The following is a 25813-nucleotide window of genomic DNA, read 5'->3' on the forward strand; positions in this document are numbered from 1 at the left end:
TTGATTATAAAAGCCTTCCAGTTTTGCAGATACTTGTAAATATAACCTAAATAGTGCAATGATTGACATCTTTGGGGAGACGGACCCTAGATTCCTGTGTCACCTAACCACCCAATATACCAGCTCCTGAACAGTTTTCTTGACAGTTCTCTGGGGATCATATTTTCCACCCTTTGACTCTTCTGCAAAAAATGACTAAAGTTGGGTATTCTAAGTTAGAACACAGATCTTCTGCTAAAGCTCTCATAAGGTAGGATCCATACTATTTGACCAGATTATTTTTTTCGTGAAGCACTATATAAGCCTAATGCCTCATAGAATACACTTTAGAAAGCTTTGACTTAAGGAAATAGGCACTTGTCTTGGGAGCAAGTATGGCTTTATAATTTATATGGTTCAGTATACATAGTATCTTTTAACCTGTTAGAATAAACCAGTATTCATAATGGAAGATGCCTTGGTCCTATCTAGTGCTGCAAGTGCATATTCAATTTTTTTTAAATTTTAATATACCTAAACATGCATAGTTAATGAGATTGTTAGTGATCATGCTGGATGTGAATTGGGTTTTCTGACTGATATTTTCTTTGTGTTGAATAAAAGCCATTAAAAGAGGAAATTTTGGGCTTCCCTGATGGCGCAGTGGTTGAGTGTCCACCTGCCGATGCAGGGGACACGGGTTCGTGCTCCGGTCTGGGAAGATCCCACATGCCGTGGAGCGGCTAGGCCCGTGAGCCATGGCCATTGAGCCTGCGCTCCACAACGGGAGAGGCCACAACAGTGAGAGGCCCGCGTACCACAAAAAAAAAAAAAAAAAAAAAGAGGAAATTGTTGACTAAATCTTCAAGTACTAATTATCAAAATATGTGTTAGGTAGCTCTAAAGTTAGGGAGACATCTATAACACACTTGCTTTGACTCTTTCCTCCCCCACAATAGCAGGCATTATTAATAGGTCACAGAGCTCTGTGAACCAGGACGTGGCTCTATCATTAGTCTGAACGCAGCACTTTGAATAGCCACTCACACAGAGTTACCATACCTCCCACTGGCCATTCCATGGTCTGATATTTAAAATCTGTGTCAACAGTGATGTCTCTAATGGCATAATTCTCCATTAGAATTTTATAACATCATGACCCCTCCATAGTCCTATCTAAGTATGGATTGCAAACCACAAACTCTGGACAAGTCTTTTATCAGTTAACCGGAACATTTTGGGTTGTAAAGAACCAAAACCATTGGTCCACAAAACTATAAAAGATATCTTACCTCTGGTCCATTTTAATTGAGCAGTGAGATTTGAAAACAAGAAATAGTTGGACACCAGAATATAGAACTCAAGACTGTGCCCTTGAAGCTTGGAAACAAAACCAAAATATAAAACCAAAATAGAACTGGGGCTCTTGATTAGTTGTAGAAGTGACTGAAAGACAGTCGGAGGGAGTGAAAAGACCACGGACTTTGAAGTAAGACTGACTTGGTCCAAATCCTCACTCCACTGCTTAATATCTATGTGCCCTTGGACAACTTATTTAAGCTCCTTGAGTCTCAGCTTACTTGCCAGGGAAGGTTGTAGTTCATCACTCTTAAAACCTAGGAAAATTAACATGCAATAAATACTAATCCTCCATACCATTTTACTTATTGTAGTGAGGAGAAGATTGCAGGATACACGCATGGTGAAGAATTCAGGAATAAGTAAATAGAACAAGGATGGTTTAGACACATTTTCCTTGTTTCACCCTGGGTGGTCTCAGAGGTCAAGCTTAATGGAAACTTGGCTCTCCGACCAAATATTGCTCATCCATCCGATGTCATTTCCATGCTATCAGTTTGGGGATAACAGATAGATATTCCAAAGTTATAATCAAATGGTTGGGTGTTTATCTTGATAATTTTTTTTTTTTATTTATTTATGGCTGTGTTGGGTCTTCGTTTCTGTGCGAGGGCTTTCTCTAGTTTCCGCGAGCGGGGGCCACTCTTCATCGCGGTGCGCGGGCCTCTCACTATCGCGGCCTCTCTTGTTGCGGAGCACAGGCTCCAGATGCGCAGGCTCAGTAGCTGTGGCTCACGGGCCCAGTTGCTCCGCGGCATGTGGGATCTTCCCGGACCAGGGCTCGAACCTGTGTCCCCTGCATTGGCAGGCAGATTCTCAACCACTGCGCCACCAGGGAAGCCCTGGGTGTTTATCTTGATTAATTAAAAATGCTGAAATGTTGTTTTGGATTAAGAGTGATGTTTAAGGTATTTCCTTTTATGAGCTTCTCAGGTTGGATTGTTTACTCACTAAAAGCATTTCTTCCTTGGAATAAACTAAAAGGGCAGAGTGAGCAGGTGTTTTTCAAGAAATACTGTTGTTCTCATGTCACTTGTAAATCTGGACATCTTTTGCTTTAACCCAAGGATCCTAGGGCTTGATTTAATACAAAAGAAAATAATTTCAAGCTTCAAGAACAAACTGAAAGTAGAAAAGCAGACTGTAGAAGCTCACTCAGATTTCAGCAAAAGGCAAATCTGGTCCCAAGTGGACTGATCTTTCGGCTTATTTGTAAAATTACAGCAAATCCCAAGATTGAATGCCTCACCTGAATCACTTCCTTATTGACTGACTGAATCCATTTAGACTCCCCTCTAATTTAGCAGAGTGTTTTTATTAAAGCCAGGCATACAAACATCAATTATCCAAGCTGCATCTAATTTCCTTCACCATTTATTTTCCTTCGTTGGCCGCCAATGGATTAGAAGACATGATTAGAATTCATCAGGAAAATAAAAACAACAACAAAAAAGAGAAAAACAGTTCCACAAAAACAGATGCTTAAATAAGAGCAACAACTTTCAGAATTAAAATAACTTGTGATTAAAAGAAAGTCCTTATCTTGCCTAATGTAAACATGCTTGCTTGATTTTTATCAGCAGTGCCTACTTCACTGGGACTAAATTAGCAACCTGAACTGGAAGAAGCAGACAAAACGCAGTAGTTACACTTACTGTGCTTAATGTATACAATACAGTGTGTTTTAAATGCAGTATAGTACTTAACTGTTTGCAATAATCGTTGCAGAATGGCAGGCTTATTGCTGAAGTCTTTCTATTTGTTCATTTCCAGCCAGTGTCAGGGAGAGAAAAAGAATAAAGCAAAGGCATTCAAGTCATTTTATGAACTTGTTAAAGGTACACGTTTGTTCCAAAGGAATGATATTAATGTTGGAATGGACGCATTTATTTAATCAGCCATTGCTACAGCCTAGGTACATTAATGCTGTTGGTGAGAGTGAGAAAATGGTCCAACCAAGGAAGAGAACTTAAAATCTGAAAACCCACTATCAAAGAAATATCAAATGATGCAAAGGAGGAGTGATGGTTGCACTGAATTTGAGGATAGCCATCAGTCAAATTGTGTCGATGTCAGGGGGTGGCAGATCTGGCCATTGGCCAAATCTGGCCTCCCACTTGTTTATGCGAATAAAGTTTTATTGAAACACAGTCTGCTTATTCATTTACATATTGTCTGTGACCGCTTTAATGTTGCAACAGCAGAGTTGAGTAGCTGGAACAGAGACTGGCCCTCAAAGCCGACTAGCCCTTAACAGAACAAGTTTGCTAACCCCTCATGTATGTCAGCAATGCCCCTACGATCACCCAGCTGTTCCAGACAGCCCTGCGTGTGGTATGGTAAAACAAACCCTGGTTGAACTATGACTCCTTAATAGCTAAGAAACCCTGAACTCTCAGAGCCTCAGTCTATCCATGAAATAGAGGTTATAAAACCTATCTTATAAACTTAATGTGAGTGTACTGCGGATGATGCTGAATAAATGATAGTTTCCTTGCCAGATACCTGAAGTCTTCATAGGTGTCTAGAAATCAAAGGCTTTTCAATCCCCTACTCATGGCATTTGCTCTGTAGGACTGATTTGGTTCCTGCTGCTGTGGTCCATCTCATTTCCCACCACTTCACTTTGCAAGCCCCAGCCTCCTGTTACTCCTCTAGGTTCAGTTCAGTTTCTCAAAGGCACCAAGTTCTCTTCTGCCCCCTTGACCTTTGCCCATGGTGTTCTCTTGTCACAAAGTACTTACTCTTTATTCCTCTCATACTCTACCTGGCCTCTTCCAGACTGTCCTTCAGATCCTGCGCTAAATGTCACTGCCTACACGAGGCCCTCCCTGACCACCCAGTGTAACATGAGTCCGGTCCTATGATCTCAAAATACCCAAAGTCTCCCTCCCCTTCATAACCGATATCACGGTTTACGATTTCAGATATGGATACAGAACATTTTTTGGTCTGTTTTAGAAAAACCTTTCTTGTCAGCCTAGCGATTGGACCACACTCAATGGTTAAGAGAGTGCCTAGCACAGAGTAGGCTTTCAAGAATATATTGTTTCATTCAACAATCTGTCAGTATTTGCCTGTCATTAAAAGGAGTCAGGATAACCTTAAAAAAAAAAAAAAAAAAACTAAAGTTTTGATTCTGATGACATACTAGTTGCATAATTTGGTACAACTCATTTTTACCTCTCTGAGCCTCACTTTTCTCATCTGTAAAATGGGATAGGTGTTACCTACCTCCCATGTTTACGTTAGAATCTGTTTTGGTAATGAATGAGAAAATACTAAGCGAAGTACGTATTGTGGGACCTCAATAGGTTTGCTGGCTCCAAAAGATATTTGATGGTAAAGCTGTAGCCCCAGTGGTTCTCCAGATCTTTGGTACTCTCAGTTTTCTTATCTGTAAAAATAAAATAAAAACCTGTGCAGTGGATCTGGTACCATAACTGCCTGACTAGATGATCTTTCCTTTTGTGAAACAGTAAATAGCAACCTTGTAATCCTCAGCCGAGAATGTAGAAAAGCCTGCTCCTGAAAGCACCTGGGAATCTTCTGGGAGAGTTTCGGATTTGTAAATAGACCTAGCATTGACTTTTAAAAAACTTGCCCTTTGCCAGGGGGAAAAAGAGACTATTAAAAAGTTTCTATTGGTATTGTCATGGAGCAGCAATTAGGGGTTGTAAAAATAAATGAACACGTGAAGCACACATTGAAAATTTGACATGCTTTATAAATGCCAAGTAATAATAATGATGTCACAAAGCTTTCATTTTCAAACTGTCTTAATTTCATTCTCAGTCTGAGATTGCAGATTACAGTAGTTAATTATTGGCCCAGAGTGAAACCTTAAATCAGATTTCCATTAAAGTGCGTGAGTGCAGCAAATTACTTTACAGGAGGAGAGAGTGGCATTGTCTCTGGTGGTGTGGGGTCTTCCTATCACTCCTGGTGGTGATTTCCTCTTGCTGCTCCGTGATACGCCACATGTCCTAAAGGATCCCATGTCCCTGAGCTACACAGCGTGTGTACTTCTGTGTCTTGCTGCTCTTGTAAAAATTCTAACTTCTTTGTTAGTATCACTCAAACTCTTTTTCTCCTCTCTCTCCCTCCCCCTCTCCCTCCCTCCCTCCCTCCCTCCCTCCCTCCCTCTCTCTCTCTCTCTCTCTCTCTCAATCTCTCTCTCTCTCTCTCTCTCTCTCTCTCTCTCTCTCTCTCTCTGTCACATTCTCTCATGCTCCCTCTCTCACTGCTGGTCTTTCACTGTCTCTCATGCTCTCACATAGTTGCTCTATGTTTCTCATCTCATGTTTGCTCGTGCATTCACTCTTCTCTCTGTCCCTGTCTCCCTTTCCCATCACTCCCCCTCTACCCCTGAGGGAGTCCTTCAAAGCTTGTCTTCACCCAGCTCTGGGAAAGCAAGGAATAAGCCAAAAGAACCAATCCTGGCCTGTATTGCCTGCCAGTCTTTACCTCACCTGGATTTTATCATGTTACTTCCCCATTCAGCCTGTAGGTCCTGCATGAACTGACTTGGGTGACAGTTCTGCCTTCATCCTGGCTGCCCTCTTTTACCTAAGTTCCTGCTCGCTCTTTGTCACCTGGAACATCACTTCTTCCAAAAGGCCCCTCTCGCTACAGCAGTCTGTACCACTGGTGGTGCCCTGGTCTTAGCTCCGTGAGACTAAGGAGCCAGGATTGTAATTGCCAGTTTGCTGGTCTGCCTCAAACTAGCCTTTGAACTCTTTGAGGTCAGTGATGACATCTTATTCATCTCCATCTCCCAAGCACTTAACTCTGTGCCTGGTTTGGGAGATAGCCATTTAGTGTCTACTAAAATTAATTTAATTCATTCACTCTTGAAACCATTATTTATTAGGTGATTACACTATGTCATGGATTGTGCTAGCTGCTTATAAAAAACTCCTGTTGTAGAGGAGCACAAAGGTGACCCACCCAGGGTGTTGTATCTTGGGCATGGAGATACAGGGTGAGAGGTGAATATACTACATTGGAGAACAGTTGTCCTTTTTTCAGCCCACCTAACAAAGCCACCTATTCATCCACCATTGGAAAAGAGGGCTTTTCCTTGGGTTCAGTACCAGTTGAAGTGGTTGGCTCACTTTTAGGTACATGTCCATATGAAGAGTATCTGTATTTGTCAGATGCTCGTTAAACACAATGAGATACTGACATGAAAGACTCATGGGAACTCATACTAAATGAGGCAGTACCAGAATCACAGCTCATATCTGACACTTGCTCCAGGGTATACATCTCCTGAGAAGCATTGGATCACAGGGCCGGGGCGTCTTCCTGCCGCCTGTGCCTCAGTCCTGCCTATGTGGATGACTTCACATATGTTTGCTGTGTGTGCTATGCCTGCTCTATAGAACAATCATACTGTTTTAGATGGATTAAATAGAATAATTCACCCTAACTCGTTGACACAGAAAAGCTTCACTGAGAAGTTGTTGACACCTGAACTCATCCCTAAGGAATGTGCAGGTTGCACCATGACAGAGGTATAGAGGAGCCACTGTGTACTTTACTAGAAAGCTTAGTTCTTCTACAAAAACTGAATGAGCCTCAGCTCTTTCTGAATTTCTCTCTTGGACCCTGTGGAGTCATTATTGCTCTTGAGTGGTTTTCGTCTTCCATTGTTCTGGCAAGCTCCTCTCCATCCCACAGCTATTTGAAAAGTACTGCTGTACCAGGTCTCAATACTAACAGCATTTTTAATAGCCATCATTAGAAAGCAAACTTCTGCTTACCAGTCAGCCTGCTGTGAATAGTAATGAGAGATTTCTTTTTTGGGAGTAGCTCCAGTGTCTAATTGGTTTGGAAAATATTGCTCATGTATTCTTAAAACATTACCTTTTTACTGAACTTCAGTAAGTTTGTGTTTCTGTTATATTCAAATTCAACATAGGTACCCTACATACCATTAGGTACCTTACAGGCATGTAATGAGCATCTCACACGTCTTATTTAGGCCTTTCAACAACTTTATGGACTAGGTACTATTATTCCCATTTTATAGGTGGAGAAACCATGTTCAAGACAGGGTATGGCCCTTGCCCAAGATTCCAGCTCTAGCAGCTGGCATGAATGAAGAATCAGTAGGCAATCTAGAGGCTGACTTTGAGCCTTACCACTGCTGCTTGTTAGCTGTGTGACACTGGGACACATCATGTGAATTTTCTGAATGGCTTTATCAGCTATAGAGGGCTAACCGTCACTGTAGTTACTATACTGTAATGCAGGGATCAAAATTTAAAATGAGGGTTCATGTAATGGCACTTTTTAAAGAGTTAAGTGCTGAACAAATGTAAGGTATCCTTTTCTCATATGTTTTGTGTAGTTAATTTAGTATATTGAAATAATGGGATTTTAAAATGGCATGCAGCACACACATATATGCTTTGCAATTAGTGTAGCATAATTTAATTGTGACTCCATTGTTGGAATTTTGATACCTCCAGCTTGATGAACAGCCATTATCTGTGGGTGTTATCAATTAATCTAGGTAATGAATTCTCTTCATTATCTCATTCTTCATTTTAATTATACAGGATTTTCTTATACCTATTTATCAAGTCAGGGCAAGTACAATTTTTTTGGCCCACACGCTGTTGAGTATGGAATATGTACAAGCAGGTTAACATGATGGGTTTAAATTTACATTTCTGAAAAATTCTAGTCAGTGGCTTGACTTTTCTTATATCCTTGTAGTGTGAGTTTGTATCTTTTTATTTTGGGGGTCGTTTTTTTTTTAATCAGGAAGGTCATTATCTAAGATAATTAAGTTACCTCTGACTTTTGAGAATATACCTCTAGCATATCAAAGAGGTAATAAGGAAACATAGAAAAATTGGAATTTTTACCTAATAATACAAAACAACAAATAATTAATGTTACTAGTTTTGAAATATTTTATGAGGTACCAGGACAGGTAAAAATTCAAGTATAAACCATGGAGGGAAAAGACGTAACTACATGAAATTTTAAATGGCACTATTCATAAGTAACATCCATTACATCTTACATACAGAAAAACCCAAACGAACTTTCTGGCCAGGCCAATATAAGACGTAGCAGAAGACAATGTATAAGAAATGAGTGGTGGACTTCCCTGGTGGTGCAGTGTTTAGGAATCCGCCTGCCACTGCAGGGGACACGGGTTCGAGCCCTGTTCCGGGAGGATCCCACATGCCATGGAGCAACCGGGCCCGTGTGCTACAACTACTGAGCCTGTGCTCTACAGCTACTGAGCCCACATGCCACAGCTGCTGAGCCTGCGTGCCACAACTACTGAAGCCCGTGCTCCTAGAGCCCGTGCTCCACAACAAGAGAGGCCACCACAGTGAGAGGCCCACGCACCGTAATGAAGAGTAGCCCCGGCTCTCCATAACTAGAGAAAGCCCAGACACAGCCAGGAGGACCCAGTGCAGCCAAAAATAAATAAATTAATTAAAAAAAAAAAAAAAAAAGAAATGAGTGGTGACTGAATTCATTTTGAATTCAGAGAAGTGATTGATAGGATAATCTGGGTTAATATGGTAATGTTATATATCGATATTAATTAAATACTAAATTTTAACTTCAACATTTTCTGGGTCTTGTTTTATAGTTTATGTTCTGTGTTTTTTTTTAAAAGATTATTATTTTAATTGTCTCTTGTTTAGCCAATTATTTGGGGGAATGTTGACTGTCAGCATTTTGATGGGCACCTTCCTATTGTTTATTTCAGGTTGAAGCCATCCTAGTCAATATTTTTGGCGGAATCGTCAACTGTGCCATCATTGCCAATGGGATCACCAAAGCCTGCCGGGAGCTGGAACTCAAGGTGCCGCTGGTGGTCCGGCTTGAAGGTAAGTTACTGTAGATGTGCACAGTGCCAGTACTCCCCTTCTTCAGGATCAGGTGACCAGCACATTCTGCATTCACAAACTTCCTGAGACAACATAAGGAAACACTGGATTACATAAGATGAAGCAAATGCAGTACTTCTCTGAGCTTTTTTTTTTTTTTTAAAGAGACACATTTATTCAGTGTCATGATCAAATTATTACATTTAGCAATCAACCGCATGGGTGCAAAAAAAAAAAAAAATCTACATTAAAACCCTTTGTTGGAATGCTTTACACTTTCCACAGAACAGAAACTAAAATAACCTGTTATACAATTAGCCACAGATACAGTCCTCGAATTTTTTTGCCCAAACACATGAGTATTGTCTAAAATTTGTCTTCTTTGTAGCAGCTAGGCCCTGCCACCACTGTGCTTGGCTGAGTTCACAAATCTGTTGTAACCTGTAGCTTCCCTGTCACTTCTCTGGCTCTCCTCTCCTGCTAAGCTTTGTTTCCTGGCAGTAATCAAAACCTTCTGCCACTGCCATAGCTACTGCTGCTGCTGGAACCACCATAGCCACCTTGGTTTCGGGGTTTGGCAAAGTACTGGCCTCCACCACCATAGGGGCCAGAACTTCTGCCTCCAGAGTTTCCTCCTTTCATGGGTCCAAAATTTGAAGATTGATTGTTGTAACTGTCAAAATCATTGTAGCTTCCACCACCTCCGGAATTGCTTCCATCATTACCAAATCCATTATAGCCATCCCCACTGCCACCATAGCCACCACCACCGTGGCTGCCACCAAAGCCACCCCGACCACTGAAGTTTCCTCCATGACCAAAGTTGCCATTCCCACCAAAACCACGTCCACGACCACCACCAAAGTTTCTAGAACCACTTGGACCTCTTTGGCTGAATGAGACAGTAGCCATGTCTTGCTGAGATAGGGCTTTCCTTACTTTACAGTTGCGGCCATTCACAGTGTGGTATTTCTGAATGGCAATCTTGTCTGCAGAGTCATGGTCATCAAAGGTCACGAAAGCAAAGCGTCTCTTTTTGCCACTGCCTCGATCAGTCATGATTTCAATCACTTCACTTTTCCCATACTGTTCAAAATAATCTCTTAGATGACGTTCTTCAGTGTCTTTTTTAATGCCACCAACAAAAATCTTTTTCACAGTTAAGTGGGCACCAGGTCTTTGAGAATCTTCTCTTGAGACGGCCCTCTTTGGTTCCACAACTCTTCCATCCACCTCGTGCAGCCTTGCCTTCATGGCTGCATCCACCTCCTCCACAGTGGCATATGTGACAAACCCAAAGCCTCTGGAGCGTTTGGTGTTTGGATCCTTCATTACCACACAATCTGTGAGCGTTCCCCATTGCTCCAAATGGCTCCTCAGACTCTCATTGGTTGTTTGAAAACTCACCTCCAATGAAGAGCTTCCGCAGCTGTTCGGGCTCTTTGGGTGACTCTGACTTAGACGTGACGGCAGTGGAGGGCAGGGGGAAGACGTCAACGATGCTTACTCGGCGGCGTCCACGAGCAGAACCTTCTCTGAGCTTTTAATCTGCATTGCAGCTCTCCAAGAGTGGCAACATGTTATGTATCTCCAAATTGTCCAAACATATTCCAGGGTGGAGCCCTTTTATTATGAATCATATCATGAGATTAGAGATTAGTGTTCTGGGAAAAACACTCTTAGAAATGCTGCTCCAAGAATTTTTCATCATGAGACACCAAGGATTCTCAAACTTTTTGGTCTGAGGACTCCCTACTTGTTAAACTGGAGAACCCCAAAGATCTCTTGTTTATTTTGGGTTATATCTGTCGATATTTATTAATTTATTTAACTGATTAATAAATTAATTTGGTAAGAGGAGTAACTACTTGGAACTTTTTAAATACTCATTTTTTAAATAATAAACTATTAATTTTGTATTATATATTTTATATTTAAATATATATACTATATAATTAATGAAGAATTAAATAGTATCTTTTAAAAATTTTAGTAAGAATAGCAGCTTTACAAATCCCTTTAATATCTAGTTTAATATTTGCTTATGCAACAGATCTGTTGCAATATGCTGTTTTGGTGGAAGTATATGCAGAAAATCTGGCCTCATAGAGCCATGTATCTGGAAAACATGTATCTGGAAAACAAAATAATCATTTCATATAATTCTGAATATTATTCTTTGATACTACACTAAAACCTGTAACAGTGTCTTTATTACAGATAAGTTTTAATGTAGAATCTGAAACTATTTCAATGAACTTTTTTTTTTTAATTTTTATTTATTTTTAACATCTTTATTGGAGTATAATTGCTTTACAATTGTGTGTTAGTTTCTGCTGTATAACAAAGTGAATCAACTAATACATATATATATATCCCCATATCCCCTCCCTCTTGCATATCCCTTCCACCCTCCCTATACCACCCCTCTAGGTGGTCAAAAAGCACCAAGCTGATCTCCCTGTGCTATGTGGCTGCTTCCTACTAGCTATCTGTTTTACATTTGGTAGTGCGTATATGTCCATGCCACTCTCTCACTTCGTCCCAGCTTACCCTTCCCCCTCCTGTGTCCTCAAGTCCATTCTCTACGTCTGCATCTTTATTCCTGTCCTGCCCCTAGGTTCTTCAGAACCAATTTTTTCTTTTTTTTTAATAGATTCCATATATATGTGTTAGCATACGGTATTTGTTTTTCTCTTTCTGACTTATTTCACTCTGTATGACAGACTCTAGGTCCATCCACCTCACTACAAATAACTCAATTTTGTTTCTTTTTATGGCTGAGTAATATTCCATTGTATACATGTGTGCCACATCTTCTTTATCCATTCATCTGTCAATGGACACTGAGGTTTCTTCCATATCCTGGCTATTGTAAATAGATCTGCAACGAACATTGTGGTACTTGACTCTTTGTGAATTATGGTTTTCTCAGGGTATATGCCCAGTACTGGGATTGCTGGGTCATATGGTAGTTCTATTTTTAGTTTTTTAAGGAACCTCCATACTGTTCTCCATAGTGGCGGTATCAATTTACATTCCCAACAACAGTGCAAGAGGGTTCCCTTTTCTCCACACCCTCTCCAGCATTTATTGTTTGTAGATTTTTTTGATGATGGCCATTCTGAGCGGTGTGAGGTGATACCTCATTGTAGTTTTGATTTGCATTTCTCTAATGATTAGTGATGTTGAGCATTCTTTCATGTGTTTGTTGGCAATCTGTATATCTTCTTTGGAGAAATGTCTGTTTAGATCTTCTGCCCATTTGGGGATTGGGTTGTTTGTTTTTTTGATATTGAGCTTCCTGAGCCTGCTTGTATATTTTAGAAATTAATCCTTTGTCAGTTGCTTCATTTGCAAATATTTTGTCCCATTCTGAGGGTTGTCTTTTCATCTTGTTTACATTTTCCTTTGCTATGCAAACGCTTTTAAGTTTCATTAGGTCCCATTTGTTGATTTTTGTTTCTATTTCCATTTCTCTAGGAGGTGGGTCAAAAAGGATCCTGCTGTGATTCATGTGATTTATGTCATAGAGTGTTCTGCCTATGTTTTCCTCTAAGAGTTTTATAGTGTCTGGCCTTACATTTAGGTCTTTAATCCATTTTGAGTTTATTTTTGTGTATGGTGTTAGGGAGTGTTCTAATTTCATTCTTTTACATGTAGCTGTCCAGTTTTCCCAGCACCACTGATTGAAGAGGCTGTCTTTTCTCCATGGTATATTCTTGCCTCCTTTATCAAAAATAAGTGCATAGGTTTGTGTCTGGGCTTTCTATCCTGTTCCATTGATCTATATTTCTGTTTTTGTGCCAGTACCGTACTATCTTGATTACTGTAGCTTTGTAGTATAGTCTGAAGTCAGGGAGCCTGAATCCTCCAGCTCCTTTTTTCTTTCTCAGGATTGCTTTGGCTATTCGGGGTCTTAAGTGTTTCCATACAAAGTGTGAAATTTTTTGTTCTAGTTCTGTGAAAAGTGCCATTGGTAGTTCGATAGGGATTGCCTTGAATCTGTAGATTGCTTTGCGTAGTAGAGTCATTTTCACAATGCTGATACTTCCAATCCAAGAACATGGTATATCTCTCTGTTTGTAGTATCTTTAATTTCTTTCATCAGTGTCTTATAGTTTTCTGCATACAGGTCTTTTGTCTCCTTAGGTAGGTTTATTCTTAGGTATTTTATTCTTTTGTTGCAATGGTAAATGAGAGTGTTTCCTTAATTTCTCTTTCATATTTTTCATCATTAGCATATAGAAATGCAAGAGATTTCTGTGCATTAATTTTGTATCCTGTTGCTTTACCAAATTCATTGATTAGCTCTAGTGGTTTTCTGGTAGCATCCTTAGGATCCTCTTTGTATAGTATCATGTCATCTGCAAACAGTGACTGTTTTATTTCTTCTTTTCCGATTTGGCTTCCTTTTATTTCTTTTTCTTCTCTGATTGCTGTGGCTAAAACTTCCAAAACTATGTTGAGTAAGAGTGGTGAGAGTGGGCAACCTTGTCTTCTTCCTAATCTTCGTGGAAATGCTTTCAGTTTTTCACCATTGAGAACTATGTTTGCTGTGCGTTTGTCATATATCGCCTTTATTATGTTGAGGTATGTTCCCTCTATGCCTACTTTCTGGAGGGTTTTTATTATAAATGGGTGCTGAATTTTGTTGAAAGCTTTTCCTGCATCTTTTGAGATAATGATATGGTTTTTCTCCTTCAGGTTGTTAAGATGGTGTACCATATTGATTGATTTGCCTATATTGAAGAATCCTTGCATTCCTGGGATAAACCCCACTTGATCATGGTGGATGATCCTTTTAATGTGTTGTTGGATTCTGTTTGCTAGTATTTTGTTGAGGATTTTTGCATCTATGTTCATCAGTGATATTGGCCTGTAGTTTTCTTTTTTTGTGACATCTTTCTCTGATTTTGGTATCAGGGTGATGGTGGCCTTGTAGAATGAGTTTGGGAGTGTTCCTCCCTCTGCTATATTTTGAAAGAGTTTGAGAAGGATAGATGTTAGCTCTTCTCTAAATGTTTGATAGAATTCACCTTTGAAGCCATCTGGTCCTGTGCTTTTGTTTATTGGAAGATTTTTAATCACAGTTTCAATTTCAGTGCTTGTGATTGGTCTGTTTATATTTTCTATTTCTTCCTGGTTCAGTCTTGGAAGGTTGTGCTTTTCTAAGAATTTGACTCTTTCTTCCAGATTGTCCATTTTATTGGCATATAGTTGCTTGTAGTGATCTCTCATGATCCTTTGTATTTCTGCAGTGTCAGATGGTACTTCTCCTTTTTCTTTTCTAATTCTGTTTATTTGAGTGTTTTTCCCTTTTTTTCTTGATGAGTCTGGCTAATGGTTTATCAGTTTTATCTTCTCAAAGAACCAGCTTTTAGTTTTATTGTTCTTTGCTATTGTTTCCTTCATTTCTTTTTCATTTATTTCTGATCTGATCTTTTTGATTTCTTTCCTTCTGCTAACTTTCCGGTTTTTTTGTTCTTACTCTAATTGCTTTAGGTGTAAGGTTAGGGTATTTATTTGAGATGTTTCTTGTTTCCTGAGATAGGATGGTACTGCTATAAACTTCTCTCTTAGAACTGCTTTTGCTGCATCCCATAGGTTTTAGGCCGTCATGTTTTCATTATCATTTGTTTCTAGGTATTTTTTGATTTCCTCTTTGATTTCTTCAGTGATCTCTTGGTTATTTAGTAGTGTATTGTTTAGCCTCCATGTGTTTGTAGTTTTTATAGTTTTTTTCCTGTAATTGATATCTAGTCCCATAGCATTGTGGTCAGAAAAGATACTTGATACGATTTCAGTTTTCTTAAATTTACCAAGGCTTGATATGTGACCCAAGATACGATCTATCCTGGAGAATGTTCCATGAGCACTTGCAAAGAAAGTGTATTCTGTTGTTTTTGGATGGAATGTCCTATAAATAGCAATTAAGTCCATGTTGTTTAACATGTCATTCAAAGCTTGTGTTTCCTTATTTATTTTCATTTTGGATGATCTGTCCATTGGTGAAAGTGGGATATTAAAGTCCCCTACTGTGATTGTGTTACTCTCAGTTTCTCCTTTTATGGCTGTTAGCATTTGCCTTATGTATTGAGGTGCTTGTATGTTGGGTGCCTACATATTTTCAATTGTTATATCTTCTTCTTGGATTGATCCATTGATCATTATGTAGTGTCCTTCTTTGTCTCTTGTAATAGTCTTTATTTTAAAGTCTATTTTGTCTGATATGAGAATTGCTACTTAAGCTTTCTTTTGATTTCCATTTGCATGGAATATCTTTTTTCCATCCCTTCACTTTCAGTCTCTGTGTGTCCCTAGGTCTGAAGCGGGTCTCTTGTAGACAGCATATATACAAGTCTTGTTTTTGTATCCATTCAGCTAGTCTGTGTCTTTTGGTTGGAGCAATGAATCCATTGAATCCATCCTATTTAAGGTGGTTATTGATATGTATGTTCCTATTACCATTTTCTTAACTGTTTTGGGTTTGTTATTGTGGGTCTTTCCCTTCTCTTTTGTTTCCTGCCTAGAGAAGTTCCTTTAACATTTGCTGTAAAGCTGGTTTGGTGGTGCTGAATTCTCTTTGGGTTTGCTTCTCTGTAAAGGTTTTAATTTCTCCATCAAATCTGAATGTGATCCTTGTTGGGTAGAGTAATCTTGGTTGTAGATTTTTCCTTTTCATCACTTTAAATATGTCCTACCACTGTCTTCTGGCTTCCAGAGTTTCTGCTGAAAGATCAGCTGTTACCCTTATGGGGATTCCCTTGTATGTTATTTGTTGCTTTTCCCTTGCTACTTTTAATATTTTTTCTCTGTATATAATTTTTGATATTTTGATTAATATGTGTCTTGGTGTGTTTCTCCTTGGATTTATCCTGTTTGGGACTCTCTGTGCTTCCTGGACTTGATTATTTCCTTTCCCATATTTGGGAAATTTTCAACTATGATCTCTTGAAATATTTTTCAGACCCTTTCTTTTTCTCTTCTTCCTCTGGGACCCCTATAATTCGAATGTTGGTGCGTTTAATGTTGTCCCAGAGGTCTCTGAGACTGTCCTCAATTCTTTTCATTCTTTTTTCTTTATTCTGCTCTGTAGTAGTTATTTCACCTATTTTATCTTCCAGTTCACTTATCCGTTCTTCTGCCTCAGTATTCTGCTACTGATTCCTTCTAGAGAATTTTAACTTTCATTTATTGTGTTGTTCATCATTGTTTGTTTACTCTTTAGTTCTTCTAGGTCCTTGTTAAATGTTTCTTGTATTTTCTCCATTCTATTTCCAAGAGTTTGGATCATGTTTCCTATCATTACTCTGAATTCTTCTTCAGGTAGACTACCTATTTCCTCTTCATTTGTTTGGTCTGGTGGGTTTTTACCTTGCTCCTTCATCTGCTACTTTTTTCTCTGTCTTGTCTATTTGCTCAACTTGCTTTTTTCACAACTTGTTCTTTTTCACAGGCTGCAGGTTCGTAGTTCCTGTTGTTTTTGGTGTCTTTCTCCAGTGGGTAAGGTCGGTTCAGTGGGTTGTGTAGGCCTCCTGATGGAGGGCACTGGTGCCTGAGTTCTGGTGGATTAGGTTGGATCTTGTCTTTGTGGTGGGCAGGACTGCGTCTGGTGGGGTGTTTGGGGGTGTCTGTGAACTTATTATGTTTTTAGGCAGTCTGTCTGCTAATGAGTGGCATTGTGTTCCTGTCTTCCTAGTTGTTTGGTATCGGGTGTCCAGCACTGGAGCTTGCTGGTCATTGTTGAGTGGAGCTGGGTCTTAGCACTGAGACAGAGATCTCTTGGAGAGCTCTCGCTGATTGATATTACGAGGGGCTGGGGTGAGGGGGTGGGTCTCTGGTGGACCAGTGTCCTGAACTCAACTCTCCCACCTCAGAGGCTCAGGCCTGACACCTGGCCAGAGAACCAAGACCATCAGCCACATGGCTGCTAGTGTTGGAGGGTCTCCTGCAGAGGCAGGGAGCAGCTGTGGCTCACCACAGAGATAAGGACTCTGGCAGCAGAAGTTCTGGGAAGTACTCCTTGGTGTGAGCCCTCCCAGAGTCCACCATTAGTGCCACCAAGGAGCCTGTAGTCAATGAACTTTTTATTCTCTGTTATATTGAAACCCATTGGTCTGTCTTGCACAGTAAGTGGATTCTACACATGCATGATTTAATCATATGGAAAATTGGGGATTATGCAGGTCTTCCAAAGGTTAAATTTCAACATACAATATCAAAACATTTACATCTGTTAATATCACACCATTATCAGAAAAGCTGCTAAGTATTGAGAAGCTGTCAAGTGGTAGATGCAACTTTTCCAGAATTCTGGTTTTCATTTGAAAATACAAATTTTTCTTATAATCCACAGAATGCTAAGCTGTTTTCCTTGAAGTGGCAGACTTACTTCACTCATTTTTGAGAAAATGTCTGCCAGGTATCTAAGACTGAACAACCATAGTGTGTTCGTCACTCTTCCATGGAAAAGTGGGTGGTTTAGCTCGCTACTCAAACAGTTATACAAATACTTTGCCTTAGAACAACCGTCATAATTCAGTATGCAGCAGAGTGCCTTTTGTATGCTTCCCATTTGATCATAAAGAATATTAGAAATATGTGTACTCAAGAGTTGAGATTTAATACAATTAATTTTTTTAACTTCATTAAGAACATTCTTACTTGAAAGTGGCAACTTTTCTTTGTGAATGTGAGATGGTGAAAAATAACATGAATAACTAGTACAGATTCATGCTGCTTGATCCCATGGTAACATGCCCACAGTTTTACCCACAATTACTTTTGCTTCATCAGGGCAGATTATTATTACTACTATTACTACCACCACTACTACTACTACTACTGCTGCTGCTTTAAAAGTAGTTCTTACATCAGGGACCTCCCCCAGGGTTCTGTAAGCCACACTTTGAGAACCACTATAGTAGAGAAGTGAAAATGGACAGTTTAATATGAAAACTATGCAAAAGTCCTGTCCACATCATCAACAGATTCAGATTACAGTGATCAAGCAGCCCCTTGGATAGACTTCTGGAGTATCCTTTTGGAGACAGCTTGATTTCTCCAGTTACTATGCTGGTGCTGTTATTCCCTAGAGTCCTTCTCCTCAAGATAAAGTCTAGGGATATTTTGACCCTACTGTGTAGCCCCATCTTCCTTTGAAGTCAAGCCTCCAGAACAGCTACAGTCCATTTTTCTCTGTTTGCTTCTTTCTTTGTGTCTCTTCTTCTCTCACTCTCTGCCTCCCTGAGATTCTCCACCTCACAAACTTAGATGTACACCATATGGACTTAATAGAAGTAATGATCACAAAAGAAAAATGAAAATAGGAGGGGCTCCAGTTGGCAAAGTTTAATATGGACATTAAACCATATGATTGAATTAAAAGTTCTTAAAAATGTAAATGCAACATAATTGATCCAATTAAAAATAATTTCAGTGAAAGGAAAATGATTGGTAAGGCTGCACTCTAAAGAAAATTCATCAAGGAGTGGATGGGTTCATCAATGTAGGTATATAACTCTGATTAAAATGTTGATCTCAGACTGTTTTCAGGGTCAAAGTGATCAGTGAGCCTCAGGTTGTAAAAGTCATCTCTTCTTGTGTTCTGAAAGGGGAGCGGGTCTCCATAAGCAAATCATACTAGTGTCTATCACTTGGAAATGACTAGAAACTAGCACATGCTGCTAGTGGACTTATTCTGTCTAGTGATCCTCCCTGTAACTGTTGTCAGCAGGGACCCTTAGTTATAATATTAGCTTGTAGTATACTCCTAGAAAAGCAAGTTACCTCACTTTTAATTTTTCCCAAAAGATTAAAAGGAGCACTTCTTTATTTTCACACTATGCTTATTATTCCAGAAGTAATAAATGATCCCCATCATTTAATGTATGCTTATCATATGTAGCAGGATGGTATACATGCTGAAATGTGCAAACTACCACATCTAAGATTAACTCCCTTAATAATCAGTATTGACTATATCAAAGGTCTATCTGAGCTACTAGGAAGAAGCTTTGAAATGCCTAAGTCTGTTAAACAGTCAGGTTTGTATCTCTCTTTTTTTTTTTTTTTAGATTTGTATCATTTAAATTAAAACATTTCCAAGATATATGCCTGTGTTTTTTAAATTAATTAATAAATATGATAAATACTATGTGTAAGCCATTGAGCTTTAGACATTAAGGAGGATGCTTAGAAATATAAGAAATGATGTCAGTTACTAGATAACTAGGGAAATAAAACAAAAAGAAAAATCAACAATACAAACTAATATATATAAAATGTTAACCAGTGTTTGCCCTAAGAGAATCTGCTTCTCTCTTAGTAGCAATAGCCATTGGGGCCTCCCAGATAACCACCAGCCTGGCTTGTGGAAATGTTGATACCTTACGATGTCCACCCTATCAAGGGGAATTGAAGATGAGCTCAAAGAGGATACTGAGCCCCAAATTTATGTCGCCTAAAAATGTGTAGGATGACTTTTTCTGCCACTCGCCTCCTTTCACGATAATAGCTGCTATCCTATAATAAGCACCGAAGACCTTTATCAATACAGGAAAAGCTGGAGAGCTTTTCACATTTCCAGTCTTCAGTGGTATTCTTTTCTTTCTCTTGTGGAAGTTGCATCTAATGTGATAAATGACCTTAGATAGTTACAAGGCTGTCACGCTCCACATGGTCATACCAGGGACACTCACTAATAGCCATATGTGTGATTCCTGGGAACACGGCTGCCCCACACCAAGATAAGACCTATCCCAAAATTCTGTTGGTCCTGCATAATAAACAAGGGAAAATGGAAGAATTCTGCTCTAACTCTACTCTTGGCTCTGATCATAGATAACAAAATACAGAAATTTGGAGATCGTATTATCCATAAAGATCCTGTAAAGGAAACTAAATACAAACCAACCTCTGTGCTCTTTATGCTAAGGGCCTAAATTTGTGTCCTTTAAGTTGTGCCTGTTGTAGCTCAGCCCATGTTTATTAGCATACCCTTTATTTTATTTATTAATTTACTTTATTGAAGTATAGTTGATTTACAATGTTGTGTTAATTTCTACTGTGTATATATATTCTTCTTCATATTCTTTTCCATTATGGTTTATCACAGGATATTGAATATGGCATACCCTTTTTTTAAAGCTTACTCAATATTGACAACTATAATTATAGTACATTTACAGATGTGAGTTAGCAGCGAAATATTATAAAAGGAGAATTTCCAAGTTGAACATGGAAATAAGTAAGATTTGAATCATTGGAAAAAAGGAAGAAGGAGGAAATTTAGTAAAGGATCAGAAGCAAGTCATCAGATCTGATCCATATTTGGGAGTTGGTACTGGGATCATAACAGTGGCAAAGAGTGCAAGCCAGGACCTGAGTAGATCAGTAGGCTGTCCTGTAGAAAGTCATGGTTTTGCAGCAACATGTTATGGGTGAAAAGAACTGAGTAGGACAATCAAGTTAGTAGCCAGAATCTACAGTATTAGGTAGAATCTAAAACCCAAGCAGATTTGCCGTGTAGAGGTAAAAGTGAGTAGGAACAAGAGCAGAGATAGAAAAAGAGATGAGAGAAAGTGGGGAGCTATGGTTTAAATCTATGACCAGGAGAAGGATGGCACAGTTGATGGACTTGGGAAAGTCAAAAGTGGAAACTAGATAGAGGGACTGGGAGAGGATGACACTAGGATCTAGTCATGCTTTGTTTGAGATGAAGCTGTAACATCAGATGGAATCTGTGTGGAGGCAGAGATGTGGGAATACAGGGGAAGATCCAAAGAGAAGTATGACAGACAAATGGATGTCGCCCTCATTATGAAGGGCCCAGTAAACCACACTCAGGACTCACTGCATTGGAAATTATTGTTCCCCTGCAGTACAGCTCAGTTAAAATGAGAAACCAGTCAAAACCCAAAATGCCCTGTCACAGAAAGTCTTGTTCTTAGTGCTTCTAGTGGGGAAAAAGTTGCTAACTACAGGGCCTTCTGAGGAATTTCTCTTAAACTCAATATAAATTTTTCATTTGCTTTCCTCTGGGTCAGAGCATAAATTCTGCTCCTCTCTGCATTCAGTTATATTTTACCCAACCTTAGAGTATGATTTGGTTCCCTCTGTTTTTCTAAACAGAGCAAACTCTTCAATGTCGGTGGTGACAGAGAAAGACAAAGTGATACAAAGAAGCAGGAATATTTTGAACAATCCTAGTGATAGTGTGTGTTTAACTTGACACTATACTTTGTTTTAGCCAATAAAAATTCAAAATTAACTTTATTTCTATTAATATTGAAATTGGTTTACATTCCCAGAACACCCACTATTGTCTAGCTAGTAAAAGTGAGAAGAGACAGGGGTGTCCACCAACCCAGCATCTATGGAAAACTGAGTGACACGTAAAAACTAAGTGTGGGAGAAAAACCTTACCAGAGTCTGAATTACAATAATAAATTATTACTATTGCTAATATCTATTAGCTGCTTTCTAAGTTTTTGATACTCTGACCCATGCTGTATAGTCTGAATAAATGTGAGATTTTTAATGACCAAGATAACAAATATTTCAAAAGCCCAATACTGTGATTTATTACTAGTGTAGTATCTCTTTCCTATAAATAAAGCACGTGGCCTCTCTTGGCTGTCATGTGGCCATTCAGAAGAGCCAGGTTCCTCACCATCAGTCTCACCAATTTGTGGCCCACATTTTAAAGACTCTGTTGCTGCACACAGTGTATTAGAAATGTCCTGATGTTAGAAGTTTTAATCAATCAAATCAGGCTCGTTGATTTAGTGGGATTTTGTGGACAAATCTGTGTTATCAGCTGTATAATAATTATAAGCCGTTTTACCAGTGGATAAGGAAAGGATTACTCTCCTCTTTGAGAATGGTAACTTTATAATTACATGCATTTACTTGCCTTGTCAGAATAGAATTTACCAGCTGAGACACGGGATTATTTTTATTCAAAAGACTTCTGGGTAAATTGAAGAAGCACACTTTTGGGGGCTAGGAGGGGGAGTTTAGCTTTTGTAGGCAGTTGTCCCTGGAATGAATAAAGAACAAATAAAATGAAATGAGTTTTATTTTTACTTTCCTTTTTGAAATGTATTCATACTTGCCACAAAAATTACCTAGATGGTTAATTCAGCCCAACCCCTGATACTGTTGAGAAATGTACAGGCATTGATTGACAACTTGGTGTATTCAGTGTGCACATGTGTTTTAGCCAAAGCTTTGGATTTCATATGGGCATTATTATGGTTCTGGATCAGAATCTGCCAAAACCGTAAGAGAACTTTTCTTTTTTAGAATTCATTTTTCCTTCTAACTGTCCCACTTCAATCTGCAACTAACTTCTATGTCTCAAATATGCCTTGAAGAGGAATTTGCTTTTCTCTCAGGTGTTCATTAGGATTCCAAGTTAAGCTCATAAGAAAATAATAATGAATCTAGATAATCTGCAGATTGGATCCTGTTTCTCCTAGCCAGGTCTTCTCAATTTGATTTTTCCACCCAATACCAAAATTTTGTTTCAGCAACATAAACGTTTTGCTTCTCTTTTGCCAGATGTCTTTAGAAACAGGAAATCCCTTGTGGTCTCCCTCCTTATCCTTTCCAATCTTTCTAGTGTTCCCTAAACTCTCTCTGAAGTTGTTGAGAACATAAACATCCCTGAGTCAGAAACTTCGTCTTTTATTTCTCTTACTTTCTTGATAAGGCACCAGCACCGCTTCTCCGTGGACACTTCTTTATACTTGCTTCCTGAAATACTGACAGATTGGAGCCACAGCCAGAGGAATGCAAATCAAGTGTCCTTAGCGTGGACACCGGGAAACCGCTGTGTGATGGTTTGGTCTGCTTGAGGGGAAGCAAAACCCCGAGCATTCAAGTGTTAAGAGACAGCCGAGCTTTCAGCTGTGTCTGTCTACTTGGCAGCCGTCCATTTGGCAAGGCTCCAGTTATGCTATAGGGCGTGAGGCTCGGAGAGGGGATTATCCTTCTGACTCCCGTCAGAAAGTGACCCTTGGCAGATTGACTGTGACCGACTAGCTTGGAGAAGTTTTCATTCAGAACGTTAGAGCCCTAGGCTTGCCGCTTACACGGAGTCAGCAGAGACTAAGGGACCCCCAGCTGAGTGGTGGCGCCATCTGGGCAGAGGGAGGGCAGATGCCCAGCAGGGCCCGTGTCTGGCTCTGTGTCTGATAACACCCCTGGCCTCTTTGCCTTTTTGCACATTTTCCAGCTGTGCTCTGTACCGAGTTTTCATCTTGTCTTCCTTTCTCAGTTCCTGCTCCCTGCAAGATGAGATAGGCCTGGTCCCTGCCTGCGCCCCAGCCTCACCAGGCACATCTTCCCTTCTTTCCATGTTTCAGGTCTGGTGTGGCTGTCATTGGGAACATGGCTCCCGGGGGGGGGGGGGGGTTCTGACATTCTCTGTCAGAGCACGTCTCTTCTCCTCTCTCTGTTTGATTCTCATTTTCCCTCTGTTCCCACTCTCCCCATTTTCTGCACACCCCGTTCCTCACCTGCCTTTCTGCCTTGCCAGTGTCCACTCACCTCTCTTCACCTCCTCCCTCCTTCACTGTCCCCTGTGGGAGCTTATTTACTGGGACCAATTTCACTTCACATTGACATCTCTCTCCTCTCCTCCTTTTAATCACTAGCATCTTCTCCCTGTGTCATTGGAGACAGTGACATTGGAGACAATCCTGCTCTGTCATCGAGCCCTAAATCCTCTCATTTTCAAAATCAATAAACACTTATGAATGCTTAAACTTCGTCACACTTAAACCTTAGACCAAGTCTCACAGGACCTATCTAAAGTATTAGGCTAGTTAAAGTTTTTTGAGATCTAATATTTATTTAAGTTTCCAGACAAAGAATCTACTATATTTGGCAATGTCAGTCTTCATTTTACCCCTAGGTAGTTCATGTGACTAACTGAAGTTTATATCGTGTCGGACATCTGCTGCCTTGCACAAGAAAAAGCCTACTGCACCTGAAGAAAGTAGTAGTGTAATTACAGGACTAGGGCTCCTTTAAGGAAGATGGCCTCTGTGTTTTGCAGTGTTTTTTTTGTTTGTTTCATTTTTGTGGATGTAATGACTTGATTCTCTGGCCACCTTAATAAAAAGGAGGTTTCGGGTAAGGCTTTGATGGAATTGCACCTGGAAAGCCCCCTACTCAAACCTCTCACTCCCTCTTATTCTTTCTTGGTGCCTCTACCCCCTCAGCCTCTCGCTAAGGCCAGCCTGCTCCCTCTGTGTTCCCTAGAAGTGCAGATCGCACAAGTCATCCGTCTTTTAAACGTATGTAATAACCATCCCTTCTGTTGTCTACAGCCCGTCCAACTAGGCCGTGTTGTTGGGGTCTCTGAGGGGACCCAACCCATCTGGGTCATGGTCCTGGTGAGAAATAGGAAAAAAGACTAAGGAAACCAAAATATCACCTTCATTTCTAACAAAGAAGTTGAAGGAGGTACGAGCTTTCTTACTCTGAACCCCAGAATTAGGCAGCTCTCCACAGCCATTCCTGGCCGCTGCTGGCCTTGGGCAACTCTCCCACCCCGGGGCAGAGGATGACCTGAGCTCACTGTGAGCAGCATGTCAAAAGGAGAGGCAGAGGAAGGGGCTGGGCTGCACATGCCAACCTTCTCCCTTCATATATTTCAGCCAGATAAGTCTCTCCACTGCCACCGTGGAGCCAGTGAGAGTCAAAGAAGAGACCAGGCATGTTATGCCAATGACTGCCCCTCCGCATGGAAGGAAATGCCCCCTCAGGTACATTACAGGTCATTAGTCTCCTTAGGAGTGGGGCTGCCTTTTGGTCAGGTGCCCACCCCAGTCTAGGTAATGGACATCTCTTCAAAAACAAGAGCCCAAAGTTGATTTCCAGAGTAGAAGCTGGGGGTGGAGCACTTTAACAAGGAACATGGCAGGTATGGGGACTGGCATATCCTGCGTCCTGATCTCACAGCACCACCATCTGCTCCCTGAGTATTTTCTCTGTGACCAGGCAGTTCATTTCTTCATGCCTCAGTTTCCTTATGTAACCCTTGAAAGTCATATTTGATCAGCCATCAATGAGAGGGCGCGAGCGAGAAACATTGCTATCAGGGAAAAGACTGAAGCAGATTCAGTCTGCGCTGTTTTACTGGTGACAGGTGTAATAAACCTCTCCCAGAGAGCGCCACCTTGAGGCTGTCTGGAGTCAGAGTTACCTAAGCAGAGAGACTAACGTTCTCGTGGAATGTTTTAGAACAGGGAAGACAGATAGCTTTCATCTCACGCCACCTTCTCTTTATTAGCAGTGGCTGCCTGCAGTCTGTGCCAAGAAAGATTCTGAGACTATATCCCAGCTCAGCAGAAAAGAGTTCTCTGAAGGTTCCTGATGTGGGTAAGGAGAGTGAGGCCCCTTGAGCCAGCTAGTGGCCATCGCTGATTCAAAGAGAGCATAGGTGAGACTTGCTTCCCTAGAAATACTGCTGCCCCTGCATCAGAAGTAGCAAGTGGGAGCTTCAAGCTGGAGAAGCCCCAGATGAGGCTGGGCCACAGGGCCACAAATTTGGATGGTGTAGCAAAAAGGTCTGCAGACTTTTTCTGTGA

At 40.2% G+C, this 25813-nt stretch overlaps 2 protein-coding genes across 6 annotated transcripts in view; one reads left to right on the top strand and one right to left on the bottom strand.

Moving 5' to 3' along the window:
- SUCLG2 (succinate-CoA ligase GDP-forming subunit beta) overlaps window positions 1-25813 on the top strand; it is a 621393-nt gene that overhangs the window by 235762 nt on the left and 359818 nt on the right. For all 5 annotated transcript variants that reach the window (XR_010842511.1, XM_059075115.2, XM_067043692.1 and 2 more), the window contains one exon: window positions 9086-9206. Coding sequence is in view for 4 of the 5 variants with exons in the window: in XM_059075115.2 (XP_058931098.1) it covers window positions 9086-9206 (121 nt within the window). In the remaining variant the exon portion in view is untranslated. The remainder of the gene's footprint in view (window positions 1-9085; window positions 9207-25813) is intronic.
- On the bottom strand, window positions 9564-10590 carry LOC131763179 (heterogeneous nuclear ribonucleoprotein A1-like). Its single transcript, XM_059075119.2, has one exon. The coding sequence runs from the start codon at window positions 10536-10538 to the stop codon at window positions 9711-9713; it is 828 nt and encodes a 275-aa protein (XP_058931102.1). The 5' UTR covers window positions 10539-10590; the 3' UTR covers window positions 9564-9710.

The sequence above is a fragment of the Kogia breviceps genome, chromosome 10 (assembly GCF_026419965.1).
Source record: "Kogia breviceps isolate mKogBre1 chromosome 10, mKogBre1 haplotype 1, whole genome shotgun sequence".
NCBI lineage: Eukaryota > Metazoa > Chordata > Mammalia > Artiodactyla > Physeteridae > Kogia > Kogia breviceps.